This window comes from Amia ocellicauda, chromosome 9 (assembly GCF_036373705.1).
Source record: "Amia ocellicauda isolate fAmiCal2 chromosome 9, fAmiCal2.hap1, whole genome shotgun sequence".
NCBI classification, from domain to species: domain Eukaryota; kingdom Metazoa; phylum Chordata; class Actinopteri; order Amiiformes; family Amiidae; genus Amia; species Amia ocellicauda.
Window position 1 is genome coordinate 3636367 of NC_089858.1, and position 20335 is coordinate 3656701.

Genomic DNA, 20335 nt, shown 5'->3' on the forward strand with positions numbered 1-20335 from the left:
AGACTCTTCATTTCACTGTAGCAGCACCTCAGGATCATGTAGGCTGTGAGTTGCCGCTCAGAACAGACACAGTGAACCGCACGCTTGCTGACCATTGTCCCATTAGATCAGCGGTCTCAGATGGTCTGAGTTTAGAGCAGGCTGGCGTCTGAGCCTTTTCCACACAAGATAGTGTGCGAGTGAATGACTCAGTACAGTAATACAATGTCATGCATGTCCTGGACAAGGCACTTTGGGGGGAGGGTGCATTAATATCTGTTTTGTTTTGATCGTTTTTGCTTTCTCTTTCAGGGTGAGAGAGAGAGAGAGAGAGAGAGAGGAGGCCGACACCCAGCTGCGCAGGGAGGAGGGAAACCCTGGTCTCGGAGGCGCGTCCACGGCACAGTGGGACCCGAACTCTCAGAACCGCCTGGTGGAGGCTGACTGCGCTTCGGCATGGGATCGAACAGAACCGGAAGCAATAAAGTGTCTTGAGACTCAACAGCTGTGTTCGTTCGTAATTAAGTCTCGAATGCAGTGACTATATAGAGAAATGCATCACCCGCAACGAAAACTATTTCAGCTATTTTAAGACCAAAGACAAGGGCTGGAGACAACCTGAGGACCCCAAGGTGAGACGGCGAAGACAGTTCCTGTGTGCCTCACCATAGACACAAACAGGAAATAGGAAGGCACTGTCTGAGTGACACAGCTTGGATAGGAAGGTTTAGTTGACCCCTCCCTTTGGGCAGTGCTTTTGACTTGAAAGATAACGAAACGATTGAATAAAGACCCACTACGATCAACTGGAATATGACCAGCAAGTGTTTTTTTGGAGAATCGGGATCAGACATTGTTTTATCAGGATGCAGTGGAGTGGTGCGGTGCACATCACTGCCGTGTGTGTCAGCAGGTCTGTATACAGCACACGCCACGTGGCTGGAATCCCGCCTCAAGTCGGCGACAAAAAGAAAACTGTTGGTTTGGGTTTTTTTTATTTGAGAAAATCATTTCTCCTCCTGCGTCAAACAGAGAACAGCCTGCAACTCGCTAGACTCCTTAGAGTCTTAGAGGTGTAGATCACACAGTGTGTTCCAGTGACTTATTTTTTTTATAGAACTGCTAAAAGAATAATAAATGATCTGCATACAAATCTCAGAAAGCTGTGTAGAAGACTTTTATTACATGGTTTTGTCAGAGTTCTTTCTTTGCACTGCTTGGTTCTCAGTGTAACTTTAAAATGAGGCAGTATTCTGCTTAAAGTGATAAGAAGAACAAAAAGTGTCCAATTCAGAGGAGGCCATTCGCCCCATCGTGCTCGTTTGGTGTCCATTAATAACTAAGTGATCAAAGGATCCTATCCAGTCTGTTTTTGAACGTTCAAAAATTAGGGAAAAATTAGGTAGACTGCACAGTGCATTGTGGGATCTGTATTTCAGACACTTTTATAATCACATTTTAGACATAACCAGCCAAATACTAGCTCATTTGCTAAGACTTAAAAGCTAAACATACTGTGTATGCAAAAGCATGACTTCCTACACTAATGTATAAACATTGACAGTGTGTCTATTAAGGTTTCAGGGTATAACTATATATATATATATATATATATATATATATATATATATATATATATATATAATAAAATGAGGGAGACACAGACACTGTACAGACACGTGTCTGGTTGCCATGCCATGGTAAAGTACACTGCAACTATGACGTCATAATTCGACTGTGCATCAGTCTTTCCATAAGTTGTCATAACTCGTCATAACTAGCTGACATTGCTGACAGACGGCGAGCGGATATCATTCATATTGCACTAAACAATTCAAGAGGAACTAAAGATGTTCCGTTTTATGAATAAGAAGAAGCAGAAAAATATTATCGGAAAGATACACAAAGCTGCCGCCAGGGGGAATCTGTCGCAGTTGAAAAAACTTGGAAAGAAGCATGGCTTCAATATGCTGGACGAACATAACAGGTAAGAAATGTATTATTATTATTATTATTAATAATAATATTACTCGAATAAAATGACTGCTTTATAGAGGAAGCTCCTGCCTTTTTAACACATGTATCATACACTGAATAACTGATAATCGAAAGTTATTCTGGGGGCACATTATTGCCGAAGATCTAGATTAATGTTGTTTAAAAAATAAAAACCTATTTATAGACCAGATGATTTAGGTTGCTCTCCAGCACATAACCGTATCAGCGTGCATTATTATTATGCATGTATATGCTGCTCACTGTACACACCTGCCAACCCTGGACATTGTGTTTTTGAGTGGGACGCTCAGCGGCCTAAGACACTTACACTGCCCAACCTGTCCCCCAGAAAACCATACACTATGCATATAACAACTGCTTTATTACTCTGTTTTTACCTTAACTGCTGTCCTGGTATCGGGCTGGTGCTCCCTGATAAGCTTTCTCTCAATATAAAGTGCAAGTAGAGTATTAATACATAAAAACAGAGCCTCTGTAGCTACCCGAAAACGTAAGTATATGTAGCTCATTGCTGTTTACTCAACACAAAAAGACAACATTTAATGAATAAATAGAGTGCAGTCACTGAATAATACCACAAATAATGCAGTTTGTTCTAGCTGACCTGCAGAAATGACTCGCCTGAAGGCCGGGGCCATGGGCTGCAAATCACACAACATAAGCAGTGAAACTAATCAAAGTCATTCCGCGGTGCCGTGTTTGTGTTCAGTGTGTGTGATAGTCCTTGTACACACGTAATTACGGCTCGGCAGTAGTATGTGCATGTATACGTGCAATTAAGGTTAATTGGGTGTCCTGCGATGTCGCGCAGTGCTGTTTGAGGGACAGGACAGTAATGGAGACGAGAGCTGGTGCTGAACTGTCACCTGTCGAGGACGGAGCTCATCTCTCGGCTCTGTAATGACGCGCAGCCGCCGAGTTTGACTCGAGTAGCGACTCGACCTGCGCGCTCTCGACTCGTGTCTTGGGCCTCGGGCTGCACGCCTCACACGCACACAGCAGGCCCTGCGCTGCTCATCGAGCCGCACTTCCTAATGGTTTGATCGGTTGCCAGATTTACGGCAAGCGACTAATTGCTTCATAATGCATGAACAATGAGATGCTGTATTTCACGGGTAACCTTGAATAAACCTTCAGACAAAACGCCGTGCTCGTCGCATCGACACTGACGTCAGAGTCGAGCGACAGGGGGCGGCGTCTCGCCTGCCAGCCCGGAGAGTGACGCGCGATGTTCACAATCCTCCATATTTATACTGTAGCCTGGATTGGCTCTGCTCGGTGTTTAATCGGTCTTTTAATAACGGCAGGTGTGCAGAACTTCAGCCCGATTTTTGCGTGTTTTGTTGTTACGATGCGTACAGGTAGGCAGGTCTGCGAGTCTCAGTGTAGACTCTTACCAATGCAAGCATTGATGCGCAGCCATTCCTGTCAGTTTGTTTATTTCTTTCCTTCTCCAGTGTTTTCTTCAGGGATAAAATAGTGATGTGGTGGCCATATGTGTGTCTATGGTCTATTATGAACTCGGCAGGGCTTAGATACAGACTTTGCACTATGAATTAACATCTCTCTATATTATTATTATTGTTATTATTATTACTACTACTGCTGCAGTGAGAACACAGACAGGGTTTTAATTGCTGTCTCTGTCTCCAGAACACCCCTGCACCTGGCCTGCGTCTCTGGACAGGAGGAGGTCGTCGCTTTCCTGGCCGAGCGGAAGGCAGAGTTGGATCTGTGCGATGACCAGCACAGCACTGCACTGATGAAGGTAAAGCCCAGCGTCTGCGTGTCTGTCTCATCAGTACTGCACTCCCTCCCTTTCTAAATAGTTTTTTTCCCTAGTTTCTTATTTTTAAACAAAGACAATCAAACCACCCAGCTTCTGATCCACGAAGAGTGTCCAGTGGGATCGATGGTAACGCAGCGTGTCTTTGGGGTTTGTGTTGCAGGCGGTGCAGTGTGGGCAGCAGGGCTGCGTGGCGGCGCTCCTGAAACACGGAGCCGACCCCAACGTGATGGACGTGGACGGGAACACGGCCCTCCATTTCGCTGCCCTCGTCCCGTCTGTCGCTCTGGCTGCCCAGCTAGTGCGACACGGGGCAGACATTGAGGCCAGGAATAAGGTACGGCTTCATAGCTCCGGATTGTGTGCCTTATGGCATGTAACATGTAAAATGAATACACAAACATATATATAGTGAATATATAGTGAAAATGTGATGCAGAAATAGCGACTGTAATGGGTAGTTGAATGATGTGCTGTAAAGATGTTCTCCTCACTTTTAGGAAGGCTGCACCCCGCTGCTCCTGGCCACCGCGGAGAACCACATCCGCGTGGTCACCCTGCTGCACAAGAAAGGGGCCAAGATCAACGCCAGGGACAACTCAATGAGGTGGGCAGCGGTTTATTTCTCTGGACCACAGAATGACCTAGAAAAGCGACAGATCTGTGAGAGGGAGGGACGGGGAGTGTCTCCTCTGGATCGGACCGGATCACAGAGCACAGACACGGACCTGATGGCGGTTTAATGTCTCGACAGCTTGCAAGAGCACAGAATGAACAGTGTTTATATGAAACGGTTGAGTATTGTCCTGTAACAAGATGATCTGGCTTTTCTCAGGACGCCGCTGATGATAGCTGCCAGCAACGGCTTCCTGCCCTTGGTCTGCATCCTGTTGAGCTACGGTGCGGACGCATCGCTGGAGGACAGCAGTGGACACACTGCTGAGGTCCTCGCAGCGATGCATGGACACCACGGGTGAGACTGCTCTGCAGATCATCTATTATCAAGTAGTTTTGTGAATTGTTTTGCATTGTTGCATTGTTTTGTGAAAAAGTACTTTCCTTTAGATTCAGATGCAGCAGTGTTGATTCGCACACATGTAGAATACACATATGTATCTCTCGTTACAATATATGTAATAAAAGTTTTTCAAATGTATATTAGTCTTTATAAGAAATGCTCCTAATGAGAGGAATTTAAAACAATGATTCGAATTGTTCTGAAGAGCTTCACCAGGGACGAGGGGCTGTGTCACCTCACACTGACACTGAGTCGGACGAGTGACCGGGGTCTCCTCTCCAGTGCTGCGGCTCTGTGACTCTCACAGGAAGATAACGTGTCTGTTTAAGAGCCTGTTGCCTTTGCTTTCCAGCTGCTCAAATCGCATCATGACCTATGGGACCAAGAGCAGACCTGCGCAGACTCCGTCACACAGCAAGGGACAGGAGGCCAAGCTCCCTGGCAGCCTGAGCAGAGCATGGACGCTGGGAGGGGCAGCTCTCGACAGTGCCAGTGACCCCAGCATTGAAGACGCACAGGCATGGGATGAGGTAAACTCTTCTCTTCCCTCCTGTCTTGGTCCTGTCTGCTCGCTCTGTGGCTACAGGACATGATGTGGAAGTCGCAGCGACTCCCTGCTTCATTGTCCCGTGAATTACAACACAGACACGGCTGGCCTGCTCTCAGTCCGGTGCAGACATGGACCCAAAGTCCACATAATACTGTCAGCGTGCCAATGAGTCCTAATCCTGTAGATGTGTGTCTTTATCATCTACATTTTTAATGTCATTTGATCTGTCAGTCAGCTTAATCAATATTGTTCTGTAAATGATACGTACTGATCAGTTCAGTCTTTTTCTAGTTTCTGATCCTGCCGGGCAAACTGTAAAGGCACAGCTTCCGTCAGTGTGTCAGTCAAAGGTCTGCACATCCTCACTCAATCCACTCCTCACTGTCAGCTCTGTGCCTGTGAGAAGGCAGGCTGTGTCCCCCAGAAACACCAGCCCGTGTCCGAGTGTTGGCTGTGAACGTGGGAGCACTTGTGAATGCCAGACTTACCGTTCGTGTGTCTCTTGTGCTTTTCTATCATAAAGGTTGCGTCTCTGAAGCTGCAGCTGACCGTCTTGCAGAACAAGTGCCACCGGGTCACCCACTCCCTTGCAGAGAAGACCGCTCTCCTGGAGAGCGCGCAGCGAGAGAGAGACCAAGCCCAGGCACACCTGCAGGCCCTGCTGCGAGAGGTGATGGAGCCACGGCACGAGACCTCAGTTCCAGAGGAGAGCCTGGCAGAGAGACTGGCCCGGGCACAGTTGGAGAACCAGCTCCTGCGCCAGCAGCTGGCAGCAGCTCAGAAACAGGGCCTGGTGCACGAGAAGGCCCTGGCCGAGGAGCAGGAGCGGTTCAGAGACAGTCTGGCCAAGATGAAGGCCGACTGTGACAACTATGTCCAGAATGTGGAAGACTGCAACCAGGCCCTCCTCAGCAAGAACCGGAAGCTGCGGGCCCTTCTCGCCAAGCAGCAGAGCAAGGAGTCGGAGAGAGAGGTAGGCGTCCCGCTCTCGTTTTCTATATCACCTGTGACTGGGACTAGAAACTCTTCATACCTGGAGATTGAAGGGAAGGACACTGAGCTGCAAGTGTCTGACACATCTGTAGAAGGCTTTATTTTCCAGCCTTAATTGTTAAAAATGATCTGGGACAGATCAGCATAGAAACAATTGTGTAATCATGTGGTTGTCTCTGCACATACTCTTGCTTTGACAGCGGACAATTTCTTGTATGTTTCCTATATTTCTCCATTCTTTATCATGCTTTCACTTGGTTTTTGTTTACTGTGAACCGTGCTTTTCCAATGGCACAGCACTGCAGTGCTTTATAAAACAATCATAATGCCAATCCTGTGCGCAAGTTTACCAGTCAAGAGGACTCCATAGCACAGAGCGCGGACAGCTTCTGTGTCGTTTAAGAGTCTGGGCAGTAAAGATGAATTCTCGACAGAAAGAAAAGTGCTGTTAGGTGTCATAGTGAACTGCTCTGGTGTGCGGCGCTGCTGTGCGGGTTCCTGGGGCTCAGATACAGGAAGCAGAGGGCCGCACATCCAGACCGAGCTGCGCAACCTCAGGCAGAAGTCTTGCCTTTATAAATGTGTCAGGTAAGCAGCAATTACAGGTAGAAGGTAAAAAAAAGATTGAATAGATTCTTATATGTACATGTAGCCGATATACACATGTATTATATTACAGGTGCCATGTAAGACTCTGCCTCGGAGGAAGGCATGGGCAGAGGAGGAGGGCCTCTCCTCGGAAGGTAAAGCGACTGACCACAGCGAAGTTAAGTCTCCTGTTAAAATGATGCAGACAGAGAAAAAGAAAACCAATTACACTGACCAGCAAACGAGCGCGGCGAGCAGAACTCAAGGTGGAGGCGGTTCTGTGCAGCAGACAAAGCCGTGTGCGACACAGACCGCACGTCTCCCCAGAGAGCAGGCGGCCATCGGCGTCGTGCGCGGCAGCTGTCACCAGGGCCACGAGCGCTTTGGGCACAACAGCGGGAAGCAGTGTGTGCCCAACAGCTTCTGTTCAGTAATATACAGCGAAGTGAAGAGCCCCGAGAAGTGGGATAGTGCTGACCTGGACGCTATCCTGCAGCGCGGGAACAAGCTGTACTCCAAGCTGCAGAGCACTGCTGCAGTGAAAAACACGTATACATTAGTTACTGAACTTCCAGGTCAGCTGAAAGTGTTTGGCACCAGCTGCACCACATCGATGGGCGAGTCGGTGGCCGGGCTGCTGGGCGGTCCCAGTGACAGTGCTTTATCTGGGATAGTGTTGTCCCTGGGCGACGCTCTGCAGACAACGCTGACTGAGTTCAGAGCTTGTCTCGTCACGTTTGCAGGATCGACGTTTGCCGTGATACGTGGAAGCAGGGCATTCCACGTGTTCGACTCTCATTCGAGAAATGAGAACGGCATGCAAATCCCAGACGGAACCTGTGTGCTGATCACAAAGAACAGCATACAGGAGGTGACGCAGCACTGTGTCAAACTGGCTGAGTCCCTGAACGCAAATAAGCTCAGCCAGTTTGAGATCACTGGACTGAATGTTCATGTAATCTAAAAAACCACCGGAGGATTCGTCTATTGATGACCGAATCTTTAAATTATTTTGGGTTACAAACTTCCAAAGCTGTGACTGAGAATCGCTGGAGATTCATACGTTTACAGCAGAATGTTTTTGGTCTAATTTGAAATTAATTGCTCACTGGGTAGTTCAAATTGTCATCATCATACGAATTGGAACACAATTAGAAAGGGCCGCCCGGAATAGGTTCATTGTAATTTAATTGTTGTTGGCGTCCGTCAGCCGTCTTCTATGAGGCGCCGTTAGGGACATTATCACTGAATAACAGTTACGCTCTCAACACTGAAAACGAGACCACATAGGTGACGTCAAAATATCAGTACTCCCGCGCAGCATTATTGCATATTAAGTGAAAGTGGAAACTAACATGTGTAATACAGATTAAGCGCAAAGGGCTGGTTTGTCACGCATTTGCATTCTATACATATGTATGGCTATGTACTGTAGCCTATGTATATACAATTAATAGAGTTGTATAAATGTGTTGTTAGGCTATATATTAAAAGCCAGCTGAAGCACAAGCCAATCCAAGCTTGTGTCATAAATATACATTTCACTATGATTATGGCGCGGTCTAGTCTGGACTTTGGCGGAGGTGGTGTGGCATTTATAGCCTGGATAGGATCCTTGGATCACTCGGTTATTAATGGACACCAAACGAGCACGATGGGGCGAATGGCCTCCTCTCGATTGGACACTTTCTTATGCTCTTACGTTCTATTTGATTTAATAAAAATGTTGGCACATTTCTGTGGACTCATGCTTAACTTTGTGTTAACTTTTGTATTATCACTCTTTACTATTATTATTAAGCCTTAAGTTATATAAAGGGATACTACTACAGTATTTTGGCATTTAGACAGATTTCCTACTCAAACAGATATTAGTCAGCTTTTGAAAGTTAGCAATTGCGACAATTGGCTTCCATTGTGCTATGCTAATGTAATGAAAAATTTAAATGAGCTCAAACTGGACACACAGACCTAAAATTGTATCCAATTTGTAATCAATAGTAAAGAGTGATAATACAAAAGTTAACACAAAGTTAAGCATGAGTCCACAGAAATGTGCCAACATTTTTATTAAATCAAATAGAACGTAAGAGCATAAGAAAGTGTCCAATCGAGAGGAGGCCATTCGCCCCATCGTGCTCGTTTGGTGTCCATTAATAACCGAGTGATCCAAGGATCCTATCCAGGCTATAAATGCCACACCACCTCCGCCAAAGTCCAGACTAGACCGCGCCATAATCATAGTGAAATGTATATTTATGACACAAGCTTGGATTGGCTTGTGCTTCAGCTGGCTTTTAATATATAGCCTAACAACACATTTATACAACTCTATTAATTGTATATACATAGCCATACATATGTATAGAATGCAAATGCGTGACAAACCAGCCCTTTGCGCTTAATCTGTATTACACATGTTAGTTTCCACTTTCACTTAATATGCAATAATGCTGCGCGGGAGTACTGATATTTTGACGTCACCTATGTGGTCTCGTTTTCAGTGTAGAGAGCGTAACTGTTATTCAGTGATAATGTCCCTAACGGCGCCTCATAGTCCCTGATGCGTCGCATTGAAATTAATTGCTCACTGGGTAGTTCAAATTGTCATCATCATATGAATTGGAACAAAATTAGAAAGGGCCGCCCGGAATAGGTTAATTGTAATTGAATTGTTGTTGGCATCCGTCAGCCGTCTTCCCTGATGCGTCGCTCCGTCCAGGACTCGCTGCCATAGAGGACACTGCTGATCACACAGGCTTTGTATAGCTGGACTTTGGTGTTCAGTCCTCTATGGTACTGCCTGCTTCTCTTTGAAACATGGACGGCGGTCCACACTGCTGCCACAATCACCGAGCCGCTTCCACTGAGTTCTGTTTGTTGTGGTTGTTTTATGGAAGATCACATTTCAGTACATTTATGTGTTATTGGGCTTTATGTGCTGAATAGATTGACATAAAATAAGATGCAGAGGAAGGGGGGTATATAAAGTTTCTTAATGACGATAAAATCTAATTCTGGACAAAGGGAGGGAGGGAGAGAGGGAGACAGACAGAGACATAGAGAGTGAGACAGAGACAGAGATGCTGAGACAGAGAGAGATGCAGAGACAGGGGCAGAGACAGAGAGACACAGAGAGACATAGAGAGAGAGATGCAGAGACGGACAGAGAGAGAGACAAAGAGAGAGACACAGAGAGACTTATGCCTCGGTTCCACTGGCTTAAGCGTCCGTGCCGTGCTGTGCCATGCCATGCCGACGCGTCCCAGAGCTTTTTTTTGTAAAACCAGGCCGTTGTGAATCCGTCCCTCTTATGGGTGGGACTGTGGGTTTGTTTTTTGTTTCGTTTTAAAAACAGAGACGCTATGAGCGACACAGCCTGACGTGGAGAGGACTTTTGTGTCTATTTTATTCTTCGTGCCTTAAATGATTGTAAACGGCGTAATAAATACACGTTTCTGTTAAGAGATATTAGGAAGAGCTAAACTTGTAGACAACATTATATTCAGGCAAGCATGTGCACATAAGAATACGTTTCCATGTGCAACAATATTATTATCGTCATCATTTGTGCTAGTATATATGTATTTATTACATAATGCTTTTTGCCGTATTATTTATAATTTACTTTACAAAATACACACGTTTCACGATTAATAATCTAGCTACAATATAGCCGGTTATAATTTAACTGAAGTGTGCACGTCTCGGTCATAGCGTTTATGAACTTACGGACGCATTTATTAAACCAGTCCTTAATGTTTTATAGGGAAACCCAGATCTGCTGTATTTTTGTATTCATTAATTTAACTTGTAAATGGTTTATAATACACTCAGATATTAACTGTAAGCAGTCATTGTTTCTGTATGTGGATTTCACTACATGCTGCTAATAAAACTAATTTCTTCGTGATCGCACACGGCATTTGAGATTATATCTTCCGACACAATGTATCTGATCTCCTCCCTGTCTGTCTGCAAGTCAAGTGCACATCTTTGCTTTCAGAAGCGGAGATATTTCCTCAGTGGGCGGGACAGACGCTTACGGACACGTCTGGCAGCAGATAGTTAACTGTCCACAAAACACGGACGTGTCCACCAGTGGAAACGGGGCAATAGAGAGAGACAGAGTGAGAGACAGACACGCAGAGAGAGAAACAGAGACAGACACACACACACACAGAGAGAGAGAGAGACAGAAACACAAAGACACAGAGAGAGACTAGAGATAGAGACATGGAGAGACACACGGAGAGAGAGACACAGAGAGACAGAGAGAGAGCTAGAAGAAGCAGGGCGAGAGCAAGAAGATGTAGCTGAAGGATGGAGGCAGGTGAAGATGAGGCAGAGGGAGAGACTGAGAATGAGAGGGGGAGCCAGGGATTGAAGAACAGCGCAGTGAGGCCGAGGCACCGAGGCGCACAGGGGACGCGAGTCCAGCAGGAATCACGGTGTGTTCATTCTCTGATTGTCACTGAGAGATGCTTCTCTATTTGCATTAATAAAGACTCTTCATTTCACTGTAGCAGCACCTCAGGATCATGTAGGCTGTGAGTTGCCGCTCAGAACAGACACAGTGAACCGCACGCTTGCTGACCATTGTCCCATTAGATCAGCGGTCTCAGATGGTCTGAGTTTAGAGCAGGCTGGCGTCTGAGCCTTTTCCACACAAGATAGTGTGCGAGTGAATGACTCAGTACAGTAATACAATGTCATGCATGTCCTGGACAAGGCACTTTGGGGGGAGGGTGCATTAATATCTGTTTTGTTTTGATCGTTTTTGCTTTCTCTTTCAGGGTGAGAGAGAGAGAGAGGAGGCCGACACCCAGCTGCGCAGGGAGGAGGGAAACCCTGGTCTCGGAGGCGCGTCCACGGCACAGTGGGACCCGAACTCTCAGAACCGCCTGGTGGAGGCTGACTGCGCTTCGGCATGGGATCGAACAGAACCGGAAGCAATAAAGTGTCTTGAGACTCAACAGCTGTGTTCGTTCGTAATTAAGTCTCGAATGCAGTGACTATATAGAGAAATGCGTCACCCGCAACGAAAACTATTTCAGCTATTTGAAGACCAAAGACAAGGGCTGGAGACAACCTGAGGACCCCAAGGTGAGACGGCGAAGACAGTTCCTGTGTGCCTCACCATAGACACAAACAGGAAATAGGAAGGCACTGTCTGAGTGACACAGCTTGGATAGGAAGGTTTAGTTGACCCCTCCCTTTGGGCAGTGCTTTTGACTTGAAAGATAACGAAACGATTGAATAAAGACCCACTACGATCAACTGGAATATGACCAGCAAGTGTTTTTTTGGAGAATCGGGATCAGACATTGTTTTATCAGGATGCAGTGGAGTGGTGCGGTGCACATCACTGCCGTGTGTGTCAGCAGGTCTGTATACGGCACACGCCACATGGCTGGAATCCCGCCTCAAGTCGGCGACAAAAAGAAAACTGTTGGTTTGGGTTTTTTTTATTTGAGAAAATCATTTCTCCTCCTGCGTCAAACAGAGAACAGCCTGCAACTCGCTAGACTCCTTAGAGTCTTAGAGGTGTAGATCACACAGTGTGTTCCAGTGACTTATTTTATTTATAGAACTGCTAAAAGAATAATAAATGATCTGCATACAAATCTCAGAAAGCTGTGTAGAAGACTTTTATTACATGGTTTTGTCAGAGTTCTTTCTTTGCACTGCTTGGTTGTCAGTGTAACTTTAAAATGAGGCAGTATTCTGCTTAAAGTGATAAGAAGAACAAAAAGTGTCCAATTCAGAGAAGGCCATTCGCCCCATCGTGCTCGTTTGGTGTCCATTAATAACTCAGTGATCCAAGGATCCTATCCGGTCTGTTTTTGAATGTTCCCAAATGGCCTCTTCAGCCACATCGCTGGGGAGTTTGTTCAGATTGTGACGCTGTGTGAAGAAGTGTCTCCTGTTTTCTGTCTTGAATGCCTTGAAGCCCAATTTCCATTTGTGTGCCGGGTGCGTGTGTCCCTGCTGATCTGGAAAAGCTCCTCTGCTTTGATGTGGTCCATGCCTCTCATGATTTTGAAGACTTGGATCAAGTCCCCACGAAGTCTCCTCTGTTCCAGGTGAAAAGGTTCAGTTCCTCAGTCTCTCAGTAGGACGTTCCCTTCAGACCTGGAATAAGTCTGGTTGCTCTCCTCTGAACTGCCTCTAGAGCAGCGATATCTTTCTTGAAGTGTGGAGCCCAGAACTGTCCACAGTATCCAGATGAGCTCTAACTAGTGCATTGTACAGTCTGAACATCACTGCCCTTGTTCTCAATTCTACACTTTTGACAATATACCCTAGCATTGTGTTTGCCTTTTTTATTGCTTCCCCACATTGCTTGGATGGAGAAAGTGAGGAGTCCACATAGACTCCTAGGTTTTTCTCATGCGTTACTTCATCTAGTTCTATTCCTCCCATAGTGTCATTACAGTGGACATTTTTGTTACCTGCATGTAATACCTTGCACTTGTCCACATTGAATTTCATCTGCCAGGTGTCGCCCACAACTGAATATTATCTAAGTCCCTCTGAATAGCCTGTGCTGCCGAGATTGTATCTGCTGAGCCACCTATTTTAGTATCATCTGCAAATTTGACAAGTTTGCTAACTATCCCAGAGTCCAGATCATTAATATAGATTAGAAACAGCACAGGCCCTAGTACTGATCCCTGTGGAACTCTACTAACAACCTCACTCCAGTTAGAAGCGACTCCTCTAAATCGACACCCTCTGTTTCCTATACATCAACCAGTTCATAATCCATCTACTTACATTACCCTGAATGTCTACAGCTTCCAATTTGAGGATCAGTCTTTGGTGTGGAACCTTATCTAAAGCTTTTTGGAAATCTAAGTATATCATATCATATGCTTTCACATGATCTACAGCTGCAGTCGCATGTTCAAAAAATTCTAATAGATTAGTAAGACATGATCTGCCTTGTCTAAACCCATGTTGAGTATCTCCAAGAATATGGTTTTCATTAAGATGCTCCTCAATTTTTTGTCCAATCATTTTTTCCAACATTATACAGGTGATGCGGGCGAGTCTGATTGGTCTGTAATTTCCTGGCTCAGTTTTGTCCCCTTTCTTGTGGATTGGTTTGACATTTGCTGTCTTCCAGTCAGTTGGCACATCCCCTGTTCTACGTGTCATTTGGAATATTTGACTTAGTGGCCTGTAAATAATTTCCCTAATTTCTTTAAGTACTGTTGGAAATATCCCATCTGGCCCAGGTGATTTGTTTTTAATTCTGCTAGTCCCTTTAGTACCTCCTCCTCATTTATCCTGATCTCTCTTAGGGTTTGACTGGACTGATTGTCAACCTGTGGCATGTTATCTGTTTTTTCTTTTGTAAAAACCTCTGTGAAATACTCATTTACTACATTTGCCACATATTGTTCATTTTCCAAGATACCTCAAGTTTTGCCCTTTATCTGTTTCACTTCCTCCTTTATTGACCGCTTGCTGTTGTAGTATTGAAAAAAGCTCTTTGCATTGGTTTTAGCTCCAAGAGCTGTTTCTTTCTAGTTCCCTCTTTGCTTTCCTGATCCCTTTCTTAAGATCTCTTTGCAGCTCAACATTCTTTTTATTTTGTTTCGTCTCCATCCCTTTTTTATGTGCTATACAACATTTTCTTTCTCTTGATATCTTTTTGCATACTTCAATTAAACCATTTAGGCCAATGTGCTCATGGGTGTTAAGAGTTAGTAAGACTGGTTAATTTTTTCACTTTATTGTATGGGAATTGGGATTTGTATGTTTTTGCTGCATAGCTGAGATCCCACAGAGAAAAAAGCATGAGCAGTTTGTCTTTCTGTTATATTTCTTACCCAGTCACAGACCCTGAATTTACGAATATCTACCAATCCAAAGGACCCTCTTGTGAGCCCAGATATTCTGCTGATAACAATGCATTCAGAGCACACAGAGAGAAAAATACTTTTAAATTTGAGCTTATTTAAAATGTGTTTGGTAGGTATATGTATTCAGAGCAACCTCAGCTAAAAGTACTATGCACATATTAGGCAGTATTTAGTGGAAAATTATCAATAAAACAATATATATAGGGCAGTTGCCAGAAGAGTTATATCCCAAAAAATATATAGAAACAAATTGAATTGAGTTTAACATTGGGGCACAGGAGTGTGATACATTATTGCAGAGGTATATTTAAGCATAAAATAAGTGTAAGTTAAAGGGTAAAAAATGTTGTTTATTAAGACTTGTATTGTGTTAATTGAGCAGGAGGATGCATGCAAGTCCAAGCCATCTTGGAAACCGCAAGAATACTGCACTTTTAAAATGAAAAAAAAGTCACAATATACAAACCTTGAACAGTTGTAGTGACATTAGAACATGTAACACACACACACCCCACATTGTTACACTTTAAGGTAATTAATTATAGATTAAGCCATTTAAAATTCTTACACTAATACTGCAATAATAAGGAAGAGAAGAATAATTCAAGTGCCTTCTATAAATCAAGCCTTTTGTGCCATTACAGTAGTCTATTGTTAAGTGCTAGTAAGGCCATACTTGGTGCAACTTGAGCTGTGTAGATGGGAAAACAAGTGCACAAGATGTATTTAAATGCCTAACATTCACAATTACATTGATGGACAAGAAAGCTATTATGTCTAATTAAATCAATTTACAAATACCTACAGCAGGAGCTAAAGAATCAAACAAAATGTCAATGCCAGTGTAAACATTGTCCATTTTAAAAACCAGAGTGATAATGATAGCTGCTTTCCATTATCATTAAGGTTACACAGTTGATTCAGAAAAACATCAGGATTCATTATTTGAGTAATATAAAAATTAAATTATTTATTTTGTAATGCATTTCATTGCCTCCAAGATACGTGGACTGGAATGTACCTGCATGTAATATCCTCCAGCATGACATGACTAGGACAGGCTTATAAGTGGAGGACTCTGGCTGCTACACTGAAAACGGAGAGCTCTTTAAAAGTAAAAGTGGCTGATGTAAAATAAAAAAAACCTGAAAATAATACACACTTTAATCATCTTATTGAAAATGCTGAGATAAATCACAATTTAGTTTAAGTATATTTAAATACATGTATACTTAATGGGATTTCTGTAGGGTGCCCGTCTGCAGAAAGAATTAACTGCCTTGGGCAGACCATTTGGGATAGAAGTAGACCTGATATAGTTTATAATATTATTAAACAATTATACATTATATAATATAAAACACAATTATATGGTATTATTCAATAATTCTAATGTGAATCAGGCTAAACATTATATACTATAGATACACCGATCAGCCATAACATTATGACCACCTGCATAATATTGTGTAGGTCCCCCTTTTGCTGCCAAAACAGCCCTGACCCGTCGAGGGATGGACTCCACTAGACCTCTGAAGGTGTGCTGTGGTATCTGGCACCAAGACGTTAGCAGCAGATCCTTTAAGTCCTGTAAGTTGCGAGGTGGGGCCTCCATGGATCGGACTTGTTTGTCCAGCACATCCCACAGATGCTCGATTGGACTGAGATCTGAGGAATTTGGAGGCCAAGTCAACACCTTGAACTCGTGATTCATCAGACCAGGCCACCTTCTTCCATTGCTCCGTGGTGCAGTTCTGACGCTCATGTGCCCATTGTAGGCGCTTTCGGCAGTGGACAGGGGTCAGCATGGGCACCCTGACTGGTCTGCGGCTACGCAGCCCCATACGCAACAAACTGCGATGCACTGTGTGTTCTGACACCTTTCTATCAGAACCAGCATTCACTTTTTCAGCAATTTGAGCTACAGTAGCTCGTCTGTTGGATCGGACCACACGGGCCAGCCTTCACTCCCCACGTGCATCAGTGAGCCTTGGCCGCCCATGACCCTGTCGCCAGTTCACCGCTTTTCCTTCCTTGTACACTTTTGATAGGTACTGACCACTGCAGACTGGGAACACCCCACAAGAGCTGCAGTTTTGGAGATGCTCTGACCCAGTCATCTAGCTATCACAATTTGGCCCTTGTCAAAGTCGCTCAGATCCTTACGCTGCCCATTTTTCCTGCTTCTAACACATCAACTTTGAGGACAAAATGTTCACTTGCTGCCTAATATATCCCACCCACTGACAGGTGCCATGATAACGAGATTATCAGTGTTATTCACTTCACCTGTCAGTGCTCATAATGTTATGGCTGATCGGTATATATATATATATATATATATATACACAAACACACTAACTAATACTAACTAAAATGCCTGGATAAGCATAACATCAAAAGTTTGTATCAATCAAAAATCTACATGAAAACAAAAAGAAAGACAAAAACTGGGGCCCACACAGGACCTAGTGAAAAGCCCACCTAAAGCCCGAGCCCAGCTGAGCCCACCTAAAACCAAGCCTAACCAGCTACTACCCACTTGGGGCCCAGTTGGGTGTGCTACTGCTGCTTTGACAATTAGTTTTGTCATTTTTATTATATTTATCAGACCTGGATTTTAACCTTTATTTTATGCATTTTCAAACAAAAAAAGACTTAATACGAAATTGACATAAACCTAAAAAGGGGATAGTTTGATAAAAACCTTTTAAAAAGCTTAAAATTACGGTCATGTGACAAGATCAACCAAAACACAAGGCCCTCATATATAGACATTAAATACTAACTAAAATGCTTGGATGAACACAAGTAACAAATCTATACATGGAAACTAAAACCAAAAAAACATTAATGTTTTTAATGAGGGAACCCACACAGAGCCCAACTGGGGCCCACACAGACGCCCACCTAAAGCCCAAGCCCAGCTGAGCCCAGCCTAACCAGCTGCTAACCCACATGGGAGCCTCTTGGGCGAGCTGGCTGGGTATTACTGTGGACCCTGGCCTCTCCATGAGAAACCAGGCGGGATCTGGTTTCTGACAGGGTGAGTTTCGCAGGCTAGGTATACGTGGCTGGTATAGTTTGGAGAGAATACAATAGTGAAACACACCTGAGATGGAAGAGCTGACCACCGCTACACAACACCAACCGTCAACTAACACGGAATCAGACATGCAAGCAATTAATTGCCCCTTATGGGATATAACATTCAAGGGGACAATCCCAAAGTGCTAGGACAATATTAGGATTTACCTTAATCTGTATGACCGGAGTCAGGATACTAAGTGAATTGACAGCACCCTCTGCTAGTCAAACTATGGCAGGTTGCCTATGTATAAGAACACCATCTGCAAAGACTCAACAGCTAAAAGCAATAGTGGGAAACTGCGGGAGTGGCAGACCATCTCTGCAGTTTCATCACTGAATTTGCATCTAGTCAGGATGGCTGATTGAAGGATCTGCACACATCGGATGGTTAATCGCACTGGCACACTTAAAACATCTCGTCCAGGGAAGGCACGTTGCAATTACGCCCCTGGAGCTCTGGAGATTGAAGCAGTGTTTGTTCAAACTGCCTGTTTCTCAGGTGTGATGTGACTGTGTCCATCTTCAGTCCATCTGAAGTCACATATATATATATATATATATATATATATATATATATATATATATATATATAATGTATATACACTCACCTAAAGGATTATTAGGAACACCTGTTCAATTTCTCATTAATGCAATTATCTAACCAACCAATCACATGGCAGTTGCTTCAATGCATTTAGGGGTGTGGTCCTGGTCAAGACAATCTCCTGAACTCCAAACTGAATGTCTGAATGGGAAAGAAAGGTGATTTAAGCAATTTTGAGCGTGGCATGGTTGTTGGTGCCAGACGGGCCGGTCTGAGTATTTCACAGTCTGCTCAGTTACTGGGATTTTCACGCACAACCATTTCTAGGGTTTACAAAGAATGGTGTGAAAAGGGAAAAACATCCAGTATGCGGCAGTCCTGTGGGCGAAAATGCCTTGTTGATGCTAGAGGTCAGAGGAGAATGGGCCAACAGATTCAAGCTGATAGAAGAGCAACTTTGACTGAAATAACCACTCGTTACAACCGAGGTATGCAGCAAAGCATTTGTGAAGCCACAACACGTACAACCTTGAGGCGGATGGGCTACAACAGCAGAAGACCCCACCGGGTACCACTCATCTCCACTACAAATAGGAAAAAGAGGCTACAATTTGCACAAGCTCACCAAAATTGGACAGTTGAAGACTGGAAAAATGTTGCCTGGTCTGATGAGTCTCGATTTCTGTTGACACATTCAGATGGTAGAGTCAGAATTTGGCGTAAACAGAATGAGAACATGGATCCATCATGCCTTGTTACCACTGTGCAGGCTGGTGGTGGTGGTGTAATGGTGTGGGGGATGTTTTCTTGGCACACTTTAGGCCCCTTAGTGCCAATTGGGCATCGTTTAAATGCCACGGCCTACCTGAGCATTGTTTCTGACCATGTCCATCCCTTTATGACCACCATGTACCCATCCTCTGATGGCTACTTCCAGCAGGATAATGCACCATGTCACAAAGGTCGAATCATTTCAAATTGGTTTCTTGAAAATGACAATGAGTTCACTGTACTAAACTGGCCCCCACAGTCACCAGATCTCAACCCAATAGAGCATCTTTGGGATGTGGTGGAACGGGAGCTTCGTGCCCTGGATGTGCATCCCACAAATCTCCATCAACTGCAAGATGCTATCCTATCAATATGGGCCAACATTTCTAAAGAATGCTTTCAGCACCTTGTTGAATCAATGCCACGTAGAATTAAGGCAGTTCTGAAGGCGAAAGGGGGTCAAACACAGTATTAGTATGGTGTTCCTAATAATCCTTTAGGTGAGTGTATAGCTGTATACACGCATACCTTGTTATATTGAAGCAAAATGCCACATCCTATCTGACTGCTGGTTGTGTGTCTGCTGGGACTGCTGGGACAGGAGAGCACAATGCTGCGTAATCTAACGAGAGGAAATTATCAAACAGACTATTTGCCTCGTTTCAATATAGGATATTCAAAAACAAAAAACAAGGCTTTCTTTTTAAACAATAGTGTTCTCACAGTACAGCTGGAGGAGTCTGGCACCGAGCTCAAAATCTAATAAAATATAATAGCTGTTGTTTCAAAGAGAGGGGCAGATCTGTTTAAGGCCTGGAATGGGGCACCGAGGGGACGTGTCTGGAAGGGCTACAGACGTGATTGAAATCTGCTCGGTCTCGAAAGGTCAGTGCAAACACTAACACAATTTTCCTTTTGTTTTTCTTGTGGAGTGGTTTGCCTGCCTACATTTTTTTCACCCGACTCCCTGCGGACCATACCATGGTATGCTCCAAGCCCTGAAGCCCATGAGAAAGCATACTCAAAGCACTTTACTGGATGCATGAAGACATGCAGTTAAGTCCATAAATATTTGGACAATGACACAATTGTAATCATGTTGGCTCTGTACACCACTAGAATG

General features: G+C 44.2%; 1 protein-coding gene across 3 annotated transcripts; it reads left to right on the forward strand.

Moving 5' to 3' along the window:
* The first annotated feature begins 1663 nt into the window (after nt 1-1663).
* On the forward strand, nt 1664-8068 carry LOC136758415 (POTE ankyrin domain family member B-like). 3 transcript variants are annotated; one of them, XM_066712730.1, is made up of 8 exons: nt 1664-1966; nt 3652-3766; nt 3948-4121; nt 4285-4391; nt 4620-4757; nt 5155-5332; nt 5876-6325; nt 7025-8068. In XM_066712730.1, the coding sequence occupies exons 1-8, from the start codon at nt 1830-1832 to the stop codon at nt 7895-7897; spliced, it is 2172 nt and encodes a 723-aa protein (XP_066568827.1). In that variant the 5' UTR covers nt 1664-1829; the 3' UTR covers nt 7898-8068. The 3 variants fall into 3 exon arrangements, with proteins under 3 accessions (XP_066568827.1, XP_066568828.1, XP_066568829.1); XM_066712731.1 differs by lacking the exon at nt 1664-1966 and adding an exon at nt 2090-3359; XM_066712732.1 differs by lacking the exon at nt 1664-1966 and adding an exon at nt 2090-3305.
* The last annotated feature ends 12267 nt before the right edge of the window (nt 8069-20335 follow it).

Coding starts and splice junctions, on each gene's coding strand:
- LOC136758415 (XM_066712730.1), top strand. CDS start 1,830: ATGTTCCGTTTTATGAATAAGAAGAAGCAGAAAAATATTATCGGAAAG. Junction 1,967..3,651: donor ATGCTGGACGAACATAACAG/GTAAGAAATGTA, acceptor CTCTGTCTCCAG/AACACCCCTGCACCTGGCCT. Junction 4,758..5,154: donor GCGATGCATGGACACCACGG/GTGAGACTGCTC, acceptor TTTGCTTTCCAG/CTGCTCAAATCGCATCATGA.